This window comes from Typopeltis vanoorti, chromosome 8, assembly GCF_054136105.1.
Source record: "Typopeltis vanoorti isolate ZY-2024b chromosome 8, IOZ_Tvanoo_1.0, whole genome shotgun sequence".
In the NCBI taxonomy this organism is placed as follows: Eukaryota; Metazoa; Arthropoda; class Arachnida; order Uropygi; family Thelyphonidae; genus Typopeltis; species Typopeltis vanoorti.
This window is the reverse complement of record NC_143556.1, coordinates 143,173,457-143,193,801: the sequence shown is the minus strand read 5'-3', so window position 1 is coordinate 143,193,801 and position 20,345 is coordinate 143,173,457. Positions and strand designations below refer to the sequence as shown.

General features: G+C 38.0%; 1 protein-coding gene across 1 annotated transcript in view; it reads left to right on the top strand.

The window, feature by feature from the left end:
- Positions 1–20,345, top strand: part of Cad74A (cadherin 74A) — an 850,889-nt gene that overhangs the window by 171,973 nt on the left and 658,571 nt on the right. The window contains exons 13-14 of the mRNA XM_090396473.1: positions 1,276–1,343; positions 11,310–11,562. Of these exons, the coding sequence (XP_090252599.1) occupies positions 1,276–1,343; positions 11,310–11,562 (321 nt within the window). The remainder of the gene's footprint in view (positions 1–1,275; positions 1,344–11,309; positions 11,563–20,345) is intronic.

Sequence of the window (20,345 nt, the reverse complement as noted above, 5' to 3'; positions counted from 1 at the left end):
CAATTTTTTGATATAGGAAGCATTTCACAGTCCACTTACTATCTTGGTCGCTCATATCTAGATCCTCTCCATCACTTCCTGATCTCCCAAGAAACACAGGTAACCACACCTGAGTGCAATAATCCTTATGTATCCATATCATGGCCTAACAGAGATGAATGATAATGTCCTTATCGTTGCTTGTTAGTGTGTTCTTTAATATCCAAATAATCCTGTGAGCAACTTTGGCCACATATGCAGTATGCTCTCTAAACTATACAGTATACATAGCAGCATGCTCTTTAACTACCAGTACTGAAATTCCTAGCTTCATCATTTTCCTAGAGTATAGTTCTATCATTAGTATAGAACTTGTAATCTTTTATACTTAAATGTATAACTTAATATTTTCCTGCATTAATTCTTACCCATTATTATAAAAGGAAATACATTGGATTTGTTTGATCATAATGATATCAAATGAAAACCAACTAGTTTTGCCATAGTATACTTGTGGCTTCTTCTTCTTTATGTTGTTACAGCCACATAAACCAAATGTATTTCCTTTTATAATTGATTTTTAAAAGTCAAAAATCTACATAATCATCATGGTACCCATTATGTTTTGCTCATACTCTCATCATTCCAGCAAGCTTTTGTCATGCCATCGAGCAGTTCATCAAAAACAAGAACTGTTGTAACTAATAAATAAATAAATGTGGGCACTTCCTCAAAAACAAGAACTGTTTTAATGAATAAATAAATAAATACATGTGTGAGCACTTCATCAAAAATGAGAGCTATCATAATGAATAAATAAATAAATGTGGCATTCTGGATTGGTTTGCTGAGTGGTTAGCTTATCTGTCTGCTTTCCAACCAGCAGTCTGTGTATTTCAATTACACCATGGCTGTGGATGATTGTGATTGTCTTTAGGTGGAAGTTGAATTTCATTGGCCAGTCTGAAACCGCCATCCCACTTATTGGAGGCTTGAAGTGGCTCTAAAAAGTTCCATGTTTAGTTTATAAGCTCTATAAGAAAATAAATAAATAAATTCCAAAAAAAATTAAATTAATAGAAATAGGGAGAAAAAAAAACAACTTTAGCTGATGGTATTATTGTACTATAGGTTTATATAATTGTTTGTTGGTGAGAGTAACAAAAAAAAGAGTACTTATTTAGATAGATTTGTTCTCTATAATAACAATATTTGAAATTCTTACATATCACAACTGATGGGTTTTAATGTTTTTAAATGAATCAGTTTCCTAATTTTATACTTATTTTCATATAGGCTTATGATGCTGACAGTGGCATCTTTGGACAGCTAAATTATTCGTTGAAAGGCTTTGGTTCAGATAAGTAGGTAAAATTCTTTCTATTAATTTAGGTAAAAATATATTATATCATGACTGTATCATCCTGATCATTATTACAAGCATTTCCATGGAGCTGAAAGATTCATTGTGGAAGGGACTAACCATTATTCATACGATGCCCATCATATCTCCCCTGTCAGCAGTAGTGGAGTTCCATTTTTGGCACCCTTGGAAAATTTCTAATTCTGCACCTTTTTTAGTGCAGCATTTTCTGCAATTGTTAAAAAAAGTCAAGGGCACCATTATTGGTAACCTTCTGATAATGGTGCCCTTGGCAACAAATCAGTGCTACAACATTCCTACACTACTATCAGGGAACTTACAGCTACCTGTGGTAATCCATTCCAGTCATTCACCACTCTCCAAACAAAAAATTTTATCTTGTATATGCACATACACTTGCTGCTATCTTGCACAACTTCCATGGGTCACCTCAAGTTCTCTCTACTCATTATGTATTGAAAAATTTCTTTTGTATGAGTCTTAAAGAAACTCCTTAGTAACCTGTGCTTTTCAATCATGTCTGCTCCTTTCTGCTCAACTAATCTTAGTTCAGAGATCTGTCAGCATTTCTAGATCCTCTCCACCACAACTATCTATCTCTAAGAAACATAGATGACCAGGTCTGCGCACAATAGTCAAGATGTGGCCATATCATAGTCTTATAAACTGGAGGTTATTTTCATAGTCTTATGATGATAACCACCTATATCACTACCAGTTTATTTGAATCGCCCTGCAGGCTTAAAATGATTTATTAACTATTTCTCTCTCTCTCTCTCCAGTTTTACATAATCAGCACACAACTGAATTCTTCCCCTCAAATCGTTCCCTGTATCATTAATATATATAGTCCAGTAATGCAAAGAAAACATTACTGGACTTCAACCCTCCCGCTTCAGTGCATGTGGTATGAGTTATGCCATTCAACTTCATGCACACATTAATAGAAGAGCACATGTAGTCTATGCCATTACCTTTAGCTATAGCAATGGTGTTGACATTGGAAGAAAAGACGTTTATTGTTGAGCATTATTTCTTTTATATAGAGTTGATAGACCAAATGGTGAAGCCTATGACATGTTTGTAAGTAATTTGTTCATCCTTCCTGTAAGCGTGCACCAAACATCGTTGTCTTAATCGAGAGGTTCCAACGTACTGGGACTGTTCTCCCACAGTACATAGTGCATTCGGGGAGACCATGAACTGTTAACACAAATGAGAATCATGAGCATGTGCTGGAGCAAATTTTACAGTCTCTGAAAAGTAGTCAACACCGAACAGCAGTAAAAATTGAGATACCAAGGTGGTCACTACACAGAATCCTTAAGAACCTGGATTCCTTTTTGTGCATCATTAAGGTGGGTCAGTTTTTAACATCAGTGGATTATGCTGCATGGTGGCAATATTGTGCATGCATGCTAGCTAATGTCTATGAAGATCTGTCTTTCCAGCCTAATGTCTAGTTCTTGGATGAAGCACATTTCCATCTAAGCAGTCATGTAAACAGACGAACCTACATGTATCTTGGTTTCTTGAGACCTGAATTTGTCCAACAGAAACCTCTTTACAGTGAGAAGATCACTGCATTGTGCAGTTTCTGACCATGGCATGATTGGGCCCTACTTTATTGAAGAGGGTGGTGCAAATGCTACATCGAGAAAGTGTTGGTTTCCATTCACATAGAATTTGCATAGGATGTGCCATGCAAAAAAAACATTCTATTTCATACACAGATATTCCGACAGGACGGAGCAACCTGTAACACATCACGTGGTTCTGGAGCCTATTTATCAGAACACTTCCCCCGGAGGCTCGTTTTGAGGTTCACAATATGCCCATAACCCTTCACATTCTCTTGATCTCACATCACTTGATGCCTTCATTTGAGATATATTGAAGGAATGGGTATTCCACAATGCCCCACATTCTAACCTTGATGAACTAAGGGTAAAATTACACAATATTTCCAGCAGTTGTCCCAACCATTGTTCTCTAAAGATGACAGAGAACCTTTGTATGCACTGTGAAACTAGTCTTGAAAGACAAGGTGCCCATTTCGAGCAGGTAAAAACACAAGCCTTCAGTCTATCCTCATAAGAAGCATTTCACAGATTACTCTCCATCTTGGTCACTCACCTCTGGATTCTCTCTACTTCTTCCTTATTCCCAAAATACCCAGGTGACCAGACCTCAGCACAGTAATTCAGATGTGGATTTTAGAAAGAGAAATAACAACTTCCTTCTCTACTTGTTAGTAAATTCTACAATAGCTAAGCAATCCTATGAGATGCTTGACAGCCTTAGAAGTACGCCCTCTAAACTACAACTCTATCTACTACCATCCCCAAATCCCTAGTTTCATCTATTTCCTTGGGTACTGTTCAATCAGTGTGGCACACAGTTTGTTTATCAAAAAATGCATAACTTTGCATTTCTACACATTAAACTGACATCTTTTATCTTTTGAATACTTACAGCCTATTTAAATCATCCTTCAAGCTTTCCACATCATCTTTATTATCATTATTATCATTATTACGGGCTACTCCAGGGAGTCCTTAGACTCATCGAGGGAGACCCTAAACATCATGTTCACACAACTGTTCAACATTCTCACAGGATCTATCATACCTTGCCTTGAACTCGCTCACTGTCATAGCACCCACAACACTCTGGCAGCTTATTCCACTCATTTACCACTCTAAAAGTAAAGAACCCAGCTCTAACACCCCTGCTAACCACGCTCTTGCCCAGCTTCCATGGGTGTCCCCTAGTTCTCCCACCACCAGTCCTGATCTCAAAAATATCCTCTGAGTTAATCCTATAGAATCCTTTTAGCAATTTGAATGTCTCAATCATATCTCCCCTTTTCCGCCTATCAACTAGTTTCTGCAACCCACAAATCTTCAACCTGTTCTCATATGGTTCATTCCATAGACCTGCTATCATCTTAGTCACTCGCCTCTGGATCCTCTCCACCTCCTCCCCATCAAGAAGGAACCGAGGTGACCAAATCTGGGCACAGTAGTTGAGATGAGGTCTTATCAGGGCTCGGTACAGAGGTACAATAACTTGCTTGTCTCTGCTCGGCAAGGTATTTTTCAACAACCAAGTGAGTTGATGAGCTGATTTAGCTACTTTCGCAATGTGCCCCCTAAACTTCATCTCCCTATCCACCAACACTCCCAAGTCCCTGGCCTCATCAATCTCTTGGAGTACAGTTCCACCAATGTGGTATACTGCTGCTAATCTTTTCACTCCGAAATGCATAACCTTACATTTTGTCACATTAAATTGACATCCATTCTCCTTAGTCCAGAACTCCAATCTATCTAAGTCATCTTGCAAGACTTTGACATCTTCTGCATTCACTACTGCCCTACCCAACTTTGCATCATCAGCGAACAAATGAACTGTCCCACTTAGGCCCTTCCCTATATCGTTAATGAACAGATTAAACAGCAGTGGTCCAAGAACAGAATCCTGTGGCACACCACTAGTCACAGGCCGTCTTTTGGACTCTACTCCTGAATAAACTACTCTTTGATATCTCTCCATCAACCACCCAGCTATCCATCTCACCAACTCTATATCCATTCCCATATGTTGTAGTTCACGGATTAGAATTCCATGTGGTATCCTGTCAAATGCCTTTGCCAGGTCCAGCAGTATCACTGTAAACCCATTTCCCTTATCCAGTTCAGCCGTCACCTTGTTATAAAACTTGAGCAAGTTACTGAGGCATGATCTACCCTTCACAAAGCCATGCTGTCCCCCATGCAGTATCTCATTTTCATCAATCCATTCCTGTATTTTTCCCTTGACTACTTTCTCCAAGACCTTGACAACGACTCCTGATATGCTGATTGGTCGGTAATTTGCAACCATAGTCTTGGATCCTCCTTTATGCAGTGAAACTATTTTCCCCTCTTTCCACGCCTTTGGGACCAAGCCAGACCCGAGACTCAGATTAAACAACATCGTCAAGGGCACCGATAATTCCTTAGCCGCTTCATGCAAGACCCATGCCGGTATACCATCCAATCCCACAGATGTATTCACATTAAGGTTCTGTAATAGACTATTCACCTCCACTTCATTCATCACAATTCCCGTATAAACTAATGGTTCCTTCATTTTTTCAACGTCACCACCTGGATGATATACTTTTGCAAAGTGCGCACTCAGTAACTCCACTATATCGACTGGTTCAGTGAACTCTTTACCATTGTCATTCCTTAAAATCATTTTGCCATGTACAGTTTTTTTCTTGCTTACAGCATATTGAAAGAACTGTTTGGGATTCTCTTTTGCTTGCATAGCTAGTTTCCTTTCATAATCGGCTTTTGCTGTTTTTACCACACTCGTTACCCTTCTGGCCTGCACTTTATACCGTTCATGTGCCTGCAGGTCACCCCTTTCTTTAAATTCCCTCCATAGTTGTTTCTTTTTTTGCAGCTCAAGCTTAATGGTGTTATTCATCCATTTAATCCCTACTTGTTTCACTATTCGGACCTTAGGTATACAAACAGCCATAACCTCCTGTAAATGCTCTTTGACCACTTCCCATGCTCTATCGACGTCCTTGATCGACGTCTATCGACGTATCTTGATTAACTATTGCTTTTGCATCATAAGTAAATAACTGAACATTTCTTTCTCTGCCCTATTTTGCATCATAATTAAATAACTATTATTATTATTATTATTCGTGACACCTTCAAGGAGTCTGATGACTCATCGCGGGAGGACACCTACTATAAAACTGTCTCCACTACTACACTGAACCTCTACTACCAATCAACTCCATGAACACCATCTACCACCCACCAGAACTGGTATTTTTTGTCTGTAAATTGCATGTGTTCTGAAGGGCTGTTTTGTCTGTATGCAGGATGAAAAACCTGAGTTTCTGGGAGAAAAAACCCTGCTACCTCTGAATGAGATCGGCTAACTCACCTTCGATTGAAGGTGAGTTAGGTGAACTGAACATCTCTCTCTCTCTCTCTCTCTCTCTCTCTGAGAAGTCTTCCTTCACTCATTCTTTCTGTATGTTGTCTCCATTTCACTCTATAAAGATCGATGTAGTCTAAAATAGATATCACCTCAATAAAAAATATCACCTCATGTTACTTATGTACAAATTAAATAGTAATGGCCCTACACAGAACTTTGTGACACACCACTAGTTACCTACATTCTCCTGGATTATGCTCCTCCATATACCACTTTTTGTTATGTATCAATCAATCAACCATTTTTCCATATAACCAATGTTGTATCCTTTCTCATTTGTTCTATTTTGCGTAACAGAGTCCCATTTGGTATTCTGTCAAATGCTTTTGCGAAATCCCGCAGAATCATCAAGTGGCCAATGCCTTGATTCATCTCAGTTGTCAGTGTGTTATAGAAAGTTAGTAAATTAAGAAGGCATGACCAATTCTTTACTGAGCCATGTTGTCCTCATACAATAGCATATTCTTATCCGCCCATTTCTGAATTCTCTTTTGTCCAGTTATCCAATACTTTTACCACCTCTCCTGAGATACTGATTGGTCCAAAATTCCCTGCCACAGACTTAGATCCTCCTTTATTCAAATGAATTATTTTGCCCTCATTCCACTCTCTTGGAATTTGCCAGAGATAAGACTTTAAATTAAAGAGCCTAGTCAGAGGCATTACCAGTTCCCTTGCTCCTTCTTTTAAAATGTTATCTGACATATGGAGTATATCAGTTAGCATTTACGGCTTACATTTAGGTATACAGGGGATGTGAGTCTGCAAGATTTGAGGTATCCAGTGGTGTACCACAAGGATCAGTCATTGGTCCACTGTTGTTCAACCTGTACATTAATGACATTGGGGAGAATTTGACAGGTGACATACAGTTATTTTCTGATGATGCAAAGATAGGTAGGTTAATCAGAAATGTTGGTGATATGCAGTACTTGCAGAATGATTTGAATAGGCTGGAATTGTGGGCATGGGAAAATGGATGTGAGTTCACTGTCAGTAAATGTAAAGTCCTGCACTTTGGCATGATTAAATATCTACAGACTTGGATCCTTGTATTATATTGGTGGGATTATGCTAGAAGAAAATGATCAGGCTAGGAATCTTGGAGTGTAGTAGTTAGGCCATTAAAGTTCATTAACCATATAGCAAAGATTGCAGATATAATTCAAAAGATAATTGCAATGGTGAAACTGAATGTGACATGTAAAGATAGTGATGTCATTTTGTTTCTTTACACGGCCTTAAGAAGACCTCACTTGGACTATTATCTGGAGGTCTAGTCTCATGGTTTTCATTGTCATTCTAATGCAGTGAAGAGAAAGTGCAAAGGGGAGTGTTAAAATGATATCAGGATTATGGAATACTGATTATGAAGATAGACTGAGAATTTGTAGATGTAGATTGAAAAGATCATACAGTGTTTCACTAGATTTAATCCTTCGTTTTATTGAGCGTGGGAAAAGGACATGTGGTGATCCTTGAAAGTCGAGAATGAATGTTGTCAAGAAGGTGGGTGAGGGTTAGACTTTTCTCTCATAGAGTAGTACATGATTGGAATAGATTGCAATTGGATGGTGGGTGTGCAAGTAGTGTGAAGGAATTAAGAACAGATATGACAGCTGGTGCAAATAGTATTATGGCCTCTCTTGATTAATTCCTGACTCTCTGGAGGTCTCTTTTAATAATAATAATAATAATAATATCCCATTTGATCCCACATCTATATTTACACTGAAATTTGGCATTATCTGAATAAGGACTGAATTCATCCAACTCTGTTCCCACACCAGTTCCTGTCTCACATCACAGCAGTAACCTCACTCAGACAATATATCCTTGAAAATAGTCACTTAGTAACTTAACAGTTTTGTCTGCTTCTGAAAGCAGACAAAACTGTTAAGTTACTAAGTGACTTAAGTTACTAAGTCACCTTACCACCATCAGCACTTCTTAAGGTTATCTTTCCACAGTAATTATTCTTCTTACTTGCCACGCAGTGAAAGAACTCTTTGGGATTTCCATTGCTTCAAAATGGTGCTCGGGCAGACCGATCACCACTTCGTTTGCCTTGTGTTCACAGTGGCCATGATTCCCGAGAGCTATAGGATATTCCCACCTTATGCGACCACTAATTCATAAGTAGTATAGAAATAGAAGACATGACACAACATAAATAAAAAAATTATTTTAATTAGGAAAAGATTTTTGGAAAATTTTCTAGTGTTTTTTTTTTTCCTTTTTCTTGGGGGGGGGGCTTGGTCTCCCCCCCCCCTTGGGTGCACCACTGCTTCCTCCAGATGCCTCTTAACCATCTCTCATTCACTACTAACATTGTTTCCCTACAAGCTTTTATACCACGACACAACTTCAAATTTCCTCATAAGCTTGCCATAATCACCTGCCTTGTAGTTCCTCGTATACCCCTTCTTGACAGAATATTCCTTATGCTTTACAACATCACATTTCAAGAATGCCCTGTATGAGAATACATTGACAATCACTGTGCTTTAAAATGCATCTGTTAGGCAAAAAAGTGGAGACATTGTAGATGTATATAAGTTATTAAAAGAGGTTTTATGGGATTGACACCGAAGACTTTTTTAAGCACATGGCAGGATGGGAGGAAACAAGGATTCACCCATGGGATGTGTAAGAGTGTGATTAGCAAGGATATTAGGACTTGATTTTTTACTTGATGGGTGGAATGAGTTCTCCCGAGGTGGTTGTAAGCACTTCATCAGTGAATAGGTTTAAGGAGAAGTATGATAGGCTTCGTGTGACTAATGAATCTCCCACAGTGAGTCTTCTGACTCCATGGATATACTAGTATAATAATAATAATAGCATTTGAGTGGGTATAGCACAGAGGTATACCTTACCAAACTACCATTTTATCCCATTTAACTTTATGATTTGCAATTGAATAAACAGTTTTCTTTATGTTCACTGTTATGCACACATGTTCTCTATGTATGTGTGAGTGAATTGCTTACTCTCTTCAAATTTTTCACCAGTGTCAAATTATAGGTCTCTGTGCTTTGCCAGCACTCTCCCTCCTATATTTTTTTCACAAATTCTGTCCATTTTCATTTTTCTTCACAAATTCATGGTTTTACTGTTGACAGTTTATTCCTCTTCTTCACATGTCAAATCCTGTAGTATTCATTGATTCAGAGTTTTAGGATCTTTCAGTACTAATGCTTTATTTTCTGATTTTATTTTATCATCTAGTGGAGTGTGGAGTACTTTGTGAGCTTCATTAATACCATTTATTCCTGTCATGAGTCCTGGCTTATTTTTCCAAAGAATAATCTCATTTTACTTTCACTTATCTTTGATAATACCAGTATTTCCACAAAAGATCAGATTTCTCTTATTGTGCTTACTTACACGTCTAACCCTTTCCTGGCACAAACACATCACATCCATTGATTCTTTGGCTTCCATTAAACTTGGTGTACTCTTCTATTAAAGATAATACTTTTTCCTCTTCACAACTGGTAAGACTCTGGATTTTATATCTGTCAAACTTTAGAATACTGTCCACATTTGGGGTAGTGCACTAAAAACCATCCAAAAAATTCTTCTTGAGATTCAGGAGAGGGCAATCTGGTTAATTAGGTTATTCTCTTAAGCTTCTCTCACAAATGAACTCCATTCACTTTCTTATAGATATTTCCTTCATACTTTGTTTTTCTATATCAATTTTCATGGGCAGTGATTTGCTGAACTGGTCAACATCCATTTACTCTGATTTCAAACCTACCAGACCAGCTTCTCTCCTTCCTGTTTCGTTTCTTCCTACATTAATTCTTTGCATCAGCCTTCTTCACACTGTTTTTTTCTCAAGAACTACAATTTTCATCTTTTCCAGAAACACATAAACATTCTTTTAGTTTTTCTTAAATCACATGTCCAAGTGCATCAATTTCATGTGTAGGCAAGTAGTTTTTTATCTTCTGTGTGAAATCAAAATATCAGTTTTACACAGATGTTATAAATTTATATTTATGTATGTATGTATATATACACACAGTGTATGTATGTATACACACAGTGGAACCTCGGTTGTTGAATGACTCTCATCTTGAACAAATCAGTTCTCGAACCGGCAAACCAGCAACCATGTGCTCCGCGGGCTGAGATGTAGGGCAGGAGAGCATCAGTTACACCACTGCCTCCGCTCAGTGCAGACACCTGCAGGAATTTGCAGTGCCTTTTCTTGATTTTCTTTGTGTTTTGATATAAATTATTATTAAATAAGCCACCATGGGGGCCAAAGAAGGATAGTGATAGCAGCAAAGTGAAAAGTTGTTAGAACCATGATAGAGGTGAAAAAAGAAATCATATCCAAACATGAAAATGGCGTTCGTGTCTCGGATCTTGCTATATAGTTTGGTATAGCAAAATCTGTACAATACTCAAAAATAAAGAGACGATCAATTTTCGTCTATATTTTATCTATTTATTGTGTTTATTCTTTCTGTGTAAGATTTTATGCATTTTTGTCTTTCTATATGATTTTATGCATGAAGTACTATTATAAAGGTTTAAATAAGCAATCATCTGAGGTTTGGGAAATCCATTTTACATTAATTCTTAAGGGGAAATGGTTTCAGTTTTCAAAAATCGGTTTCCAAACAGCCTTTAGGAATGAATTATATTTGACAACTGAGGTTCCACTGTATATATATATCCTCTCACTAATAGTGTCTAAAATTATCTAAGTTACCTGTTGATACAAACTTACATACTTTTAAGAGTTGACAGTTAATACTTCCTGCATCAATTGTCATTGATTCTGCATACATGATGCAGGGAGATGTCAATAGAAAGTCATGCAAGTTATTTTTATAAACTTATTTGAATATATGTAATACTTTCTTTATAAAGTAATGTATAATAAATTCCTTTCTGTTTACATTTTCAGACTGTCAGTTGATCAAGAAACCGGACAAATAAAGATTGCTAATTGCAACATGAAAACATGTCTTGACTATGAAACACAGCCAAGTTATTCTCTTACCTATGAAGCAAAGGATGGAGGAGGAAAAGTTTCTACTGTAAATCTTTTTATTGAAGTTGTGGATGTCAATGATAACTATCCCCAGTTTACAAAAGAGGAATATGTCCAAGAACTACAAGAAAATATTGCAAAATTTGTTCCTCCTGTTATAATAAAAGTATGTTCATATTTCTTTATCAGTGCTATAGATAGTAATCAATGAATCATAATAAAAAATAATTACTAATTTCAGGATTTAGTGAAAAAAAGTTTCCATAGATGTTCTTCTGTCATGTCAAAGCTTCTTTTTATGTACTCAACCAGATAGCCCACTGCACCTTAAATCATATCTTATTGGAATGCTGCAGTCATTGTGTGGGATCTCTGGCAATTTTTGTGTTTGCAGGAGTAAAAAAAAAAAAAAAAATAGTTATTGGATGCCATGGATGAATTTATGTTCCATGCATCCATGACAGCATACCAACCTAGATCTTTCTATTCAAAGTGTAGCATTGCAGTGGACTTTACTGTTAACTCTCTCTCTCCTCTCTTACGTATAAAATTATTTATTTATTTATTTATTATATTATCATTATTATCCCAAGACCCAATGGAGTCACAAACTCATTAGGAGGTCCCTTAGTCATACACACCATTTTATGAAAAACCTCTTCAGTGTCAATCTTATATCTTATAACAACCCCTTACCAACTTGTACATCTCTATCATGTCACCCCGCTTCCTCATATCCATTAGACTCTGTAAATTGTATCTTCTCAACTTTCTTCATATTCACCATTCCAGAGATCCGTAACTACCTTACTCAATGGCTTCTGTACCCTTTCCAACATCTGTTCGTCTTTTTTGAAAACCAGGTGACCAAATCTGTGCCCAATAGTGCATATGTGCCTAATCAATGCCTTATACAATGGAACAAGAATCTCTTTACATTTATAAGTCAGTGTCCTGCATCATTCCCAGAATTCATTGTGTTGTCCTCTAAATTTTAGATTTGTATCCACCATCACCCCACAATCTCTTATTCCCTCCACCTTCAACAATATATCCCCCACCACATGCAAATTCTACATCTCATCTTTGTTTCCCATTTTTAAGCCTTGCATTTTGCAACATTGAACTGGTATTCCCTCTCTCATGCCCATTCACTCAATCTGTTCTAGTTCTTGTAAGGCCAGAACTTCTGCTCTACTCCTTGTAGTTTGGCTCAACCTTGCATCATCTGCAAACAGCTGAATGTCCCCACTCTAATCTTCCCCAATATCCATATGACAAAAGAAAATTATTGAACATATATGAGCAAAAGCATTAGTGTCAATCTTATTTATTTATTTATTATATTATCATTATTATCCCAAGACCCAATGGAGTCACAAACTCATTAGGAGGTCCCTTAGTCATACACACAGCTCATCATGCTTTGTCTTAAATACATTCAAATTATCTGATACTTATTAGAATAAGTATCAGATTTTGTATGGTGACTGATTAATAAGAGGCATGCTGGAGAAGAGTGTGATGAAAGCATGTTTTCTTGGTGCCAAGATTAATGATGTTAGTGATGCTGTAAGGATGCAGAAAGTGAAGGTGAAAGAGATGTTTGTTTTGACTAGTACAAATGATTTAACAGGTGGCAAGTGTGGTTAGCAAGAGGATATTAAGAGTTACTGGTGCATACAAAAAAGAAGAGTGTGAAAGCAAAAGTAGTGAATATGTTGTCACAGTATGATAGATGTTGGTGGTGTATGGGTGGTGTGGTGTCAAGAGGTGTTTGAAGAAAACAGTATCAGAATGTATACCCAGAGTGAGAAGGCTAAACCAGGTAGAAGTTATATGGATGAATAGAGTCCTTAAGCAAGTGACATACAGCTTGCAGATGATGAAAAGATTGTGGAGGGATTATAAAGAAAAAGGTGACCAGCATGGCCATGAGCAGTACAAGGCAAATGCAAGAAGGGTGACCTGTATGGTAAGGAAGAGCCAAGGTAATTATTATTATTATAAAAAAAAAAAAAAAACCTGATGAAACCAAAAGAAATCCTAAAGAGTTCTTTTGATATGTGGCAAGTAAAAGGAGGAATGACTGTTTATAATTGTCTTTAAAAAGTGTTAATGGTGGGGAAGTAGAAAAAGCAAACAAAATAGTGGAAGTACTAAGTGAGCATTTTGCATTTTGTACCATTGAGATAGCGATGTTGTAATGCTAGATGTGACATTGACTGATAGGAGAATGCAGTTTAAGAAATGGACATGCGTAAATATTGCAGAATCTCAATGGGAACACAGCCATGGGATTAAATAGTATATTGACCCGATGTATTTTGAGAATGCAAGAGAATTATCAGCATCTTGGACCAAACTGTTTAAGCATCAGAACTGGAAATGTGAAAATGGAGCGGAAAGAAGAGAAAATAGTCCAACTGCATAATGCAGGTGCCAAGACCCAAGTAGCAAATTAGAAGCCTATTAGCATCTCAGGAGTGGAGGTTAAGGTATTGAAGAAATTGGTGAAAAACAGAATTCTGGAATGGGTGGATAGGAACAAGTTATTTTATAAGGGACAACATGATTTTGTGAACGGTAGGTCTTGAGTTAGTAATTTGTTCACTTTTTATAATAAAGAGAAAGTGGAGTTGGATAAGGAAAATGGCTATTCAGTGATATTGCTAGACTTTGCAAAGGCATGTGACAGAATTCCACATAGAACTCTGTTGCATAAAAATGGAACAAATGAGGATCGATATCAATCTGAAGATTTGGATTAAAGAGTGGCTGATGAGCAGATAAATAGCCAAGAGTTGTTTATGGAGGAGTTCAGTTGAGTAGAAGGCAGATGACAGTGATGTACCACAGAGCTCAGTAATTGGTCCTCTGTTGTTTAATTTGTACATCACTGACATAGGAAATGACTTGAGTAAAAATATTTTAGTTGTTTGCTAATGATTCTAAACTGTGCAGAGTGATGTTGAAAGTAATACAAGGATCCTGCAGTAAGACTTGAATTGACTAGAAATAAGGGCAAAGGTAAATGGCTGCCAATTTAATTTTGCCAAGTGTAAGGTGATGGATGCACTTTGGGAAGTAAACATCACAAGCTGTGTACTATATTGATAGAACTGAACTGCATGCAACTGATAAGGCCAAGGACTTGGGAATGATTGTAGACAGGATTTTCAAATTTAGAGGACATATTGCAGAGGTAGCCAGAATATCACATCAGATTATGTGGTTGTCGAATAACACTAACAGGCAAGGATAGAGTAGTTACTATTCCCCTCTATAAGGCTTATTAAGGATGCATCTGGGCTACTCTGTACAGATCTGGTCACCTGGAGTCTTTGGGGATGAAGTGGTGGAGAGGATCTAGAAGCAGTTAACAAATATTGTTACGGGTCTATAGAATGCTCCCTATGTGAATAGACTGAAGGTCTGTGGGCTTCAAAAACTAGCTGACAGGAGAAAAAGAGGAGATATGATAGAAGCATATAAATTGTTAAAGGAGATTTCTAGGATTGGCACTGAACACTTTAAGTCCAAGGCAGGAACTGAGAGAATGAGTCATCCATGGAAATTGTGTAAGTGTACATAAGCAAGAGTGTTAGGAGCAGATTTTCTTCTTGAATTGGCTGGAATGGATTGCCAGGGGTGGTTGTGAGTGCTTCGTTAGTGAATGCATTTAAGGATAGGTATGATGAGTATTGTGTGAATAATGTATCTCCTGCAGTTAGTCTTCTTTTTTCTTTGTGATACCTATATATTAATAATATGGCAGGTTGTAATAAAGCATTAGGAATAAATAGTATTGTGTAGGGTAAAATATAGTTGTTATTATTACAAGAGGTCTGCTTTAAACCATGACTTGTTCTCCTTGATCTCCTGCACATTTTTTATGTTCACCACACTTTCAGGCAAGGCATCCCATGCTTCTGTCACTTTCAATGCAAAAAAAAAAAAAAAAAAGTTACTTCTTATCCTCTTACTTATGATTTCCTTCTGCAACTTTCAGGGGATGTCCCTCTTGTCTTCATTCCTTTCATATGAAAACTATTGTCCTGTAAATACTTTTCATCAACTTAAATGTGTCAGTTATCCCCCATACATGCCGTCTGTCCATCAGATGCTGTAATTTACATTTTCTCAGTCTATCCCTCTAACCAGCATTGGTTAGTATTTGATATGATTTTGGTTATTCACCTCTATTTCCTCTCCAAAGTAGACCAAATCAAAGTACAATAATCCAGATGTTTGATCAGAACTTTATACAGTGGAACTATTATCCTTTTATTACTGCTAGTTAATGTCTTCTGTACTATTGCAGTAATTCTCTGGGTTGTCTATATAACATTTGCATTATGTCCACTTCACTATTACTAATAAACCTCCCAAGCTTCACATCATCTGCAAACAACTGTATATCTTCCTGTAATCCATTGACAGTATCATTCACAAAAATATTATAAAGTAATGGTCCCTTTCTGAACATGTAGAATTCCATTTATAATTCTCTGATACTATTTTCTATATGCTAGCCTGGTTGGTCGAGTGGTTAGCTTATCCGCTCTCCAGCAAAAAGGCTGCGGGTTCGAATCCCACCGTGGGCATGGTTGTTTGTTATTGTTTGTGAAAATACTAGTGGTGGTTGTCGATGGTTTCAAGGTAATTTTTATTTTCTACTTGGTTAGACTATAATAAATTTAGTTTAATCCTTTATCCAAGAGTAAGCAAACAAAGTTTGCACCTGAAGTATCTTCAGGACTGAGGCAACTCGTGGTAAAGGTGGACCAAGCTCTCATCACTCCTTGTCCCAGTATCTCCCATAATGCAAAGCACATCTCCTTGCAGAGATGTATAATGCTGTGCATTAATAGAAGCGCCACTACCCAGATTTCGACCTTTATTGAGGTCTCGTCAGTGGGAGCCAGACCAAGAAGTGGTGATACTAAGGCAGAAGCAATGGAGAAGTCATATTTACCTATATGAGTTGCCAAAAGGTGTACAACCTTATTATTAAGTTACTCTGGATTTAGAGAAAGATGTTGGAGTGATGAGAGCTTGGTCCACATTTACCACGAATTGAGTCAGTCCTGAAGATACTTCAGGCACAAACTTTGTTTGCTTACACTTGGATAAAGGATTAAACTAAATTTATTATAGTCTAACCAAGCGGGAAAAAACTTCCAACATCTTTCTCTAAATCCAGAGTAATTTAATAATAAGGTGGTACACCTTTTGGCAACTCATATAGGTAAATATGACTTCTCCATTGCTTCTGCCTTAGTATCACCACTTCTGGGTCTGGCTCCCACTGATAAGACCTCAATAAAGGTCGAAACCGGTTGGAAGCTTGGGTAATGAATGGCAATGCTGTAGCCCATGAAATTAACTGAGGCACGGCTGTTGCTGTTACCCCTCAAATATGAGCAAATGAGCGGCTCTGCTCGGTGGTGCGGTGACCCTGCCACAGAGTAGAGCCAACTGGTTCTGAGAGTTCTTCTCAGTGGCAGGGTGAACCTGTTACTGAGGGGAACAACACCGAGTTTTTGGAGTTTGACCTGTACTTGAACATTCAATAAAGGTCGAAATCAGTTGGAAGCTTGGGTGATGAATGGCAATGCTGTAGCCCATGAAGTTTTAACTGAGGCTCGGCTGTTGCTGTCACCCAGGTCCTTGGGGGGGGGGTAATGAATGGCATCGCAGTAGCCCATCAAGTTAACTGAGGACAGCCGTTGCTGTTACCCCTAAGATGACATATGAGCGGCTCTGCTTGGTGGTTGGGTGAGCTTGCCTGCCAACGCTAAGAGTTCTTCTCAGTTGCAGGGTGAGTCAGTTACTGAGGGGAACAATGCTGCTTTTTGGAATTTAACCTGTACTTGAACATTCAATAAAGGTCGAAACCGATCTTGGTAGTGGCCCCTCCCTTAATGCATAGCATTATACATGTCCGCAAGGAGATGTGCTTTGCATTATGGGAGATACTGAGACAAGGAGTGATGAGAACTTGGTCCACCTTTACCACGAGTTGCCTCAGTCCTGAAGATACTTCAGGCACAAACTTTGTTTGCTTACACTTGGATAAAGGATTGAAGTAAATTTATTATAGGCTAAAGAAGTGGAAAATACTTCCAACATCTTTCTCTAAATCCAGAGTAATTTAATAATAAGGTGGTAAACCTTTTGGCAACTCGTATAGGTAAATATGACTTCTCCATTGCTTCTGCCTTAGTATCACCACTTCTGGGTTTGGCTCTCACTAACAAGACCTCAATAAAGGTCAAAATCAGTTGGAAGCTTGGGTGATGAATGGCAATGCTGTAGCCCATGAAATTTTAACTGAGGCTCAGCTGATGCTGTCACCCAGGTCCTTGGGGAAAGGGTGGTAATACTGTAGCCCATGAAGTTAACTGAGGCATAGCTGTTGCTGTTACCCCTCATAGGGCTCTGCTCAGTGGTGGAGTGAGCTTGCCACTCGGTAGAGCCAACGCTGAGAGTTCTTCTCAGTTGCAGGATGAGCCTATTAATGAGGGGAATAACACTGAGTTTTTGGAGTTTGACCTGTACTTAAACATTCGATAAAGGTCGAAACCAGTCTGGGTAGTGGCCCTTTCCTTAATGCATAACATTATACATGTCCACAAGGAGATGTGCTTTACATTATGGGAGATACTGAGACATGGAGTGATGAGAGTTTGGTCCACCTTTGTCACAAGTTGCCTCAGACTTGAAGATACTTCAGGTGCAAACTTTGTTTGCTTACACTTGGATAAAGGATTAAACTAAATTTATTATAGTCTAACCAAGTGGAAAAAACTTCCGACATCTTTCTCTTAATCCAGAGTAATTTAATAATGAGGTGGTACACCTTTTGGCAACTCATATAGTAAATATGACTTCTACATTGCTTCTGCCTTAGTATCACCACTTCTGAATCTGGCTCCCACTGACATGACCTCAATAAATGTCGAAACCGATTGGAAGCTTGGGTGATGAATGGCAGTGCTATAGCCCATGAAGTTTTAACTGAGGCTTGGCTGTTGCTGTCACCCAGGTCCTCGATGTGTGTGTGTGTGTGTGTGTGTGTGGGAGGGGTAATGAATGGTAATGCTGTAGCCCATGAAGTTAACTGAAGCACAAGTGTTGCTGTTATCTTTCGGATGAGATATGAACAAATGAGTGGCTCTGCTCAGTGGTGAGGTGAGCCTGCCACAGTGTAGAGCTAACCAGTTCTGATAGTTCTTCTCAGTGGCAGGGTAAGCCAGTTATTGAGGGGTACAATGCTGAGTTTTTGGAGTTTGACTTGTACTTGAACATTGAATAAAGGTCGAAACCAGTCTGGGTACTGTCCGTTCCCTTAATGCATAGCATTATACATGTCCACAACGAGATGTGCTTTACATTATGGGAGATACTGAGACAAGGAATGATGAGAGCTTGGTCCACCTTTATTATGAGTTGCTTGCCTCACTCCTGATGATACTTCAGCTGCAAAGTTTGTTTGTTTATACTTGGATAAAGGATTAAACTAAATTTATTATTGAGTATCAGGATATCAAGTAACCTGATATCTAAACACATATGCTGCCACCTAAATACTAACTTGCTCGTAGTATTTAAGATGATTGATTGTTACTTGATCATAAAAGGCAACTAGGTTACTGAAACAAGAGTGCCTCTTAACAAATCCATGTTAGCCTGCATAAATAATTTTGTCCTCATCTGACCAGTTCTGTGTATATGAGTCATTTGCAATTTTTCAAAAATTTTAACACCCATAGAAGAAAAATAAACTGCTCTCTGGTTTGATATCTCCATTCTCTGGCTACTCTTATCCTCTTCCGCTTCAGGAACTTGTCCCATTGGAAGACTTCCATAAAACAGCGAAGTAGTTTTCATTATAAGTTCCTTAGCACATTCCCCTTAAAACAAGTAATGAAATTCCATCTAGTTCCAATGCTTTACTTGACATTCATCTCTCAATATTATTATTATTATTACACCCTCCATGGAGTCAACAGTTTCTTCGTGGGAGGTTCATTCAAGTGACAACATTTATCATATAGAATCTTAAAGTTCTTAACACCCCTTGCATTAACAACACATTCTGGTAATGCATTTCATTCACTGACAATTCTCTATGCAAAAATTCTACTCCCCACACCCTTCTTCACCACATTTTTACATAACTTCCAGGAATGACCTCTGGTTCTTCCCCTCTCACCTTCTACTCTTTTCATAACCCCCTCTGGATTAATCTGATAAAATCCTCTCACTAACTTAAACATCTCCATCATATCACCTTCATCCTCCTATCCACCAAACTGTGCAATCCACATCTCTTCAACCTCTCCATAGCCAGCATTCCAAACTCATGATATTTTCTTAGTCACTCATCTCTGAACCCTCTCCAATGTCTCCACATCACATTGAAAACCAGCTGATCAGATCTGAGCACATTAGTTCAAATGTGGTCTGACCAGTGCCTTATATAGTGGCACAACCACTTCCTTACCCTTGCATGTTAGAGTATTTCTTATTATAGCAGCACTACAATGTGCAACCTTTATAATACTAGCAATATGTCCTCTAAACTTCATTCTACTGTCTACCATCACTCTCAAATCTCTAATCTCATCCACTTCTTGCAGTATGGCACCATCGATATAGTACACTGCTTTTTATTTCTGCACTCCAAAATGCAATACCTTGCACTTATTGATATTACAACTACAACCCCCATTTTTTTGTCCAAGTAAAAAGTCTATTTGAATCTTTCTGAAGTGATTCAGCATCAGCAGTGCTACTTATAATTCTTCTGAACTTGGCATCATCAGCAAATAACTGAAGATCCCCCAGTCAGTCCACATGACATGTTGTTTACAAACAAGTTAAAGAGCAGGGCCCAAGAACAGAGCCCTGGGGCATGCCACTGGTTACCCTTTTTTTTGA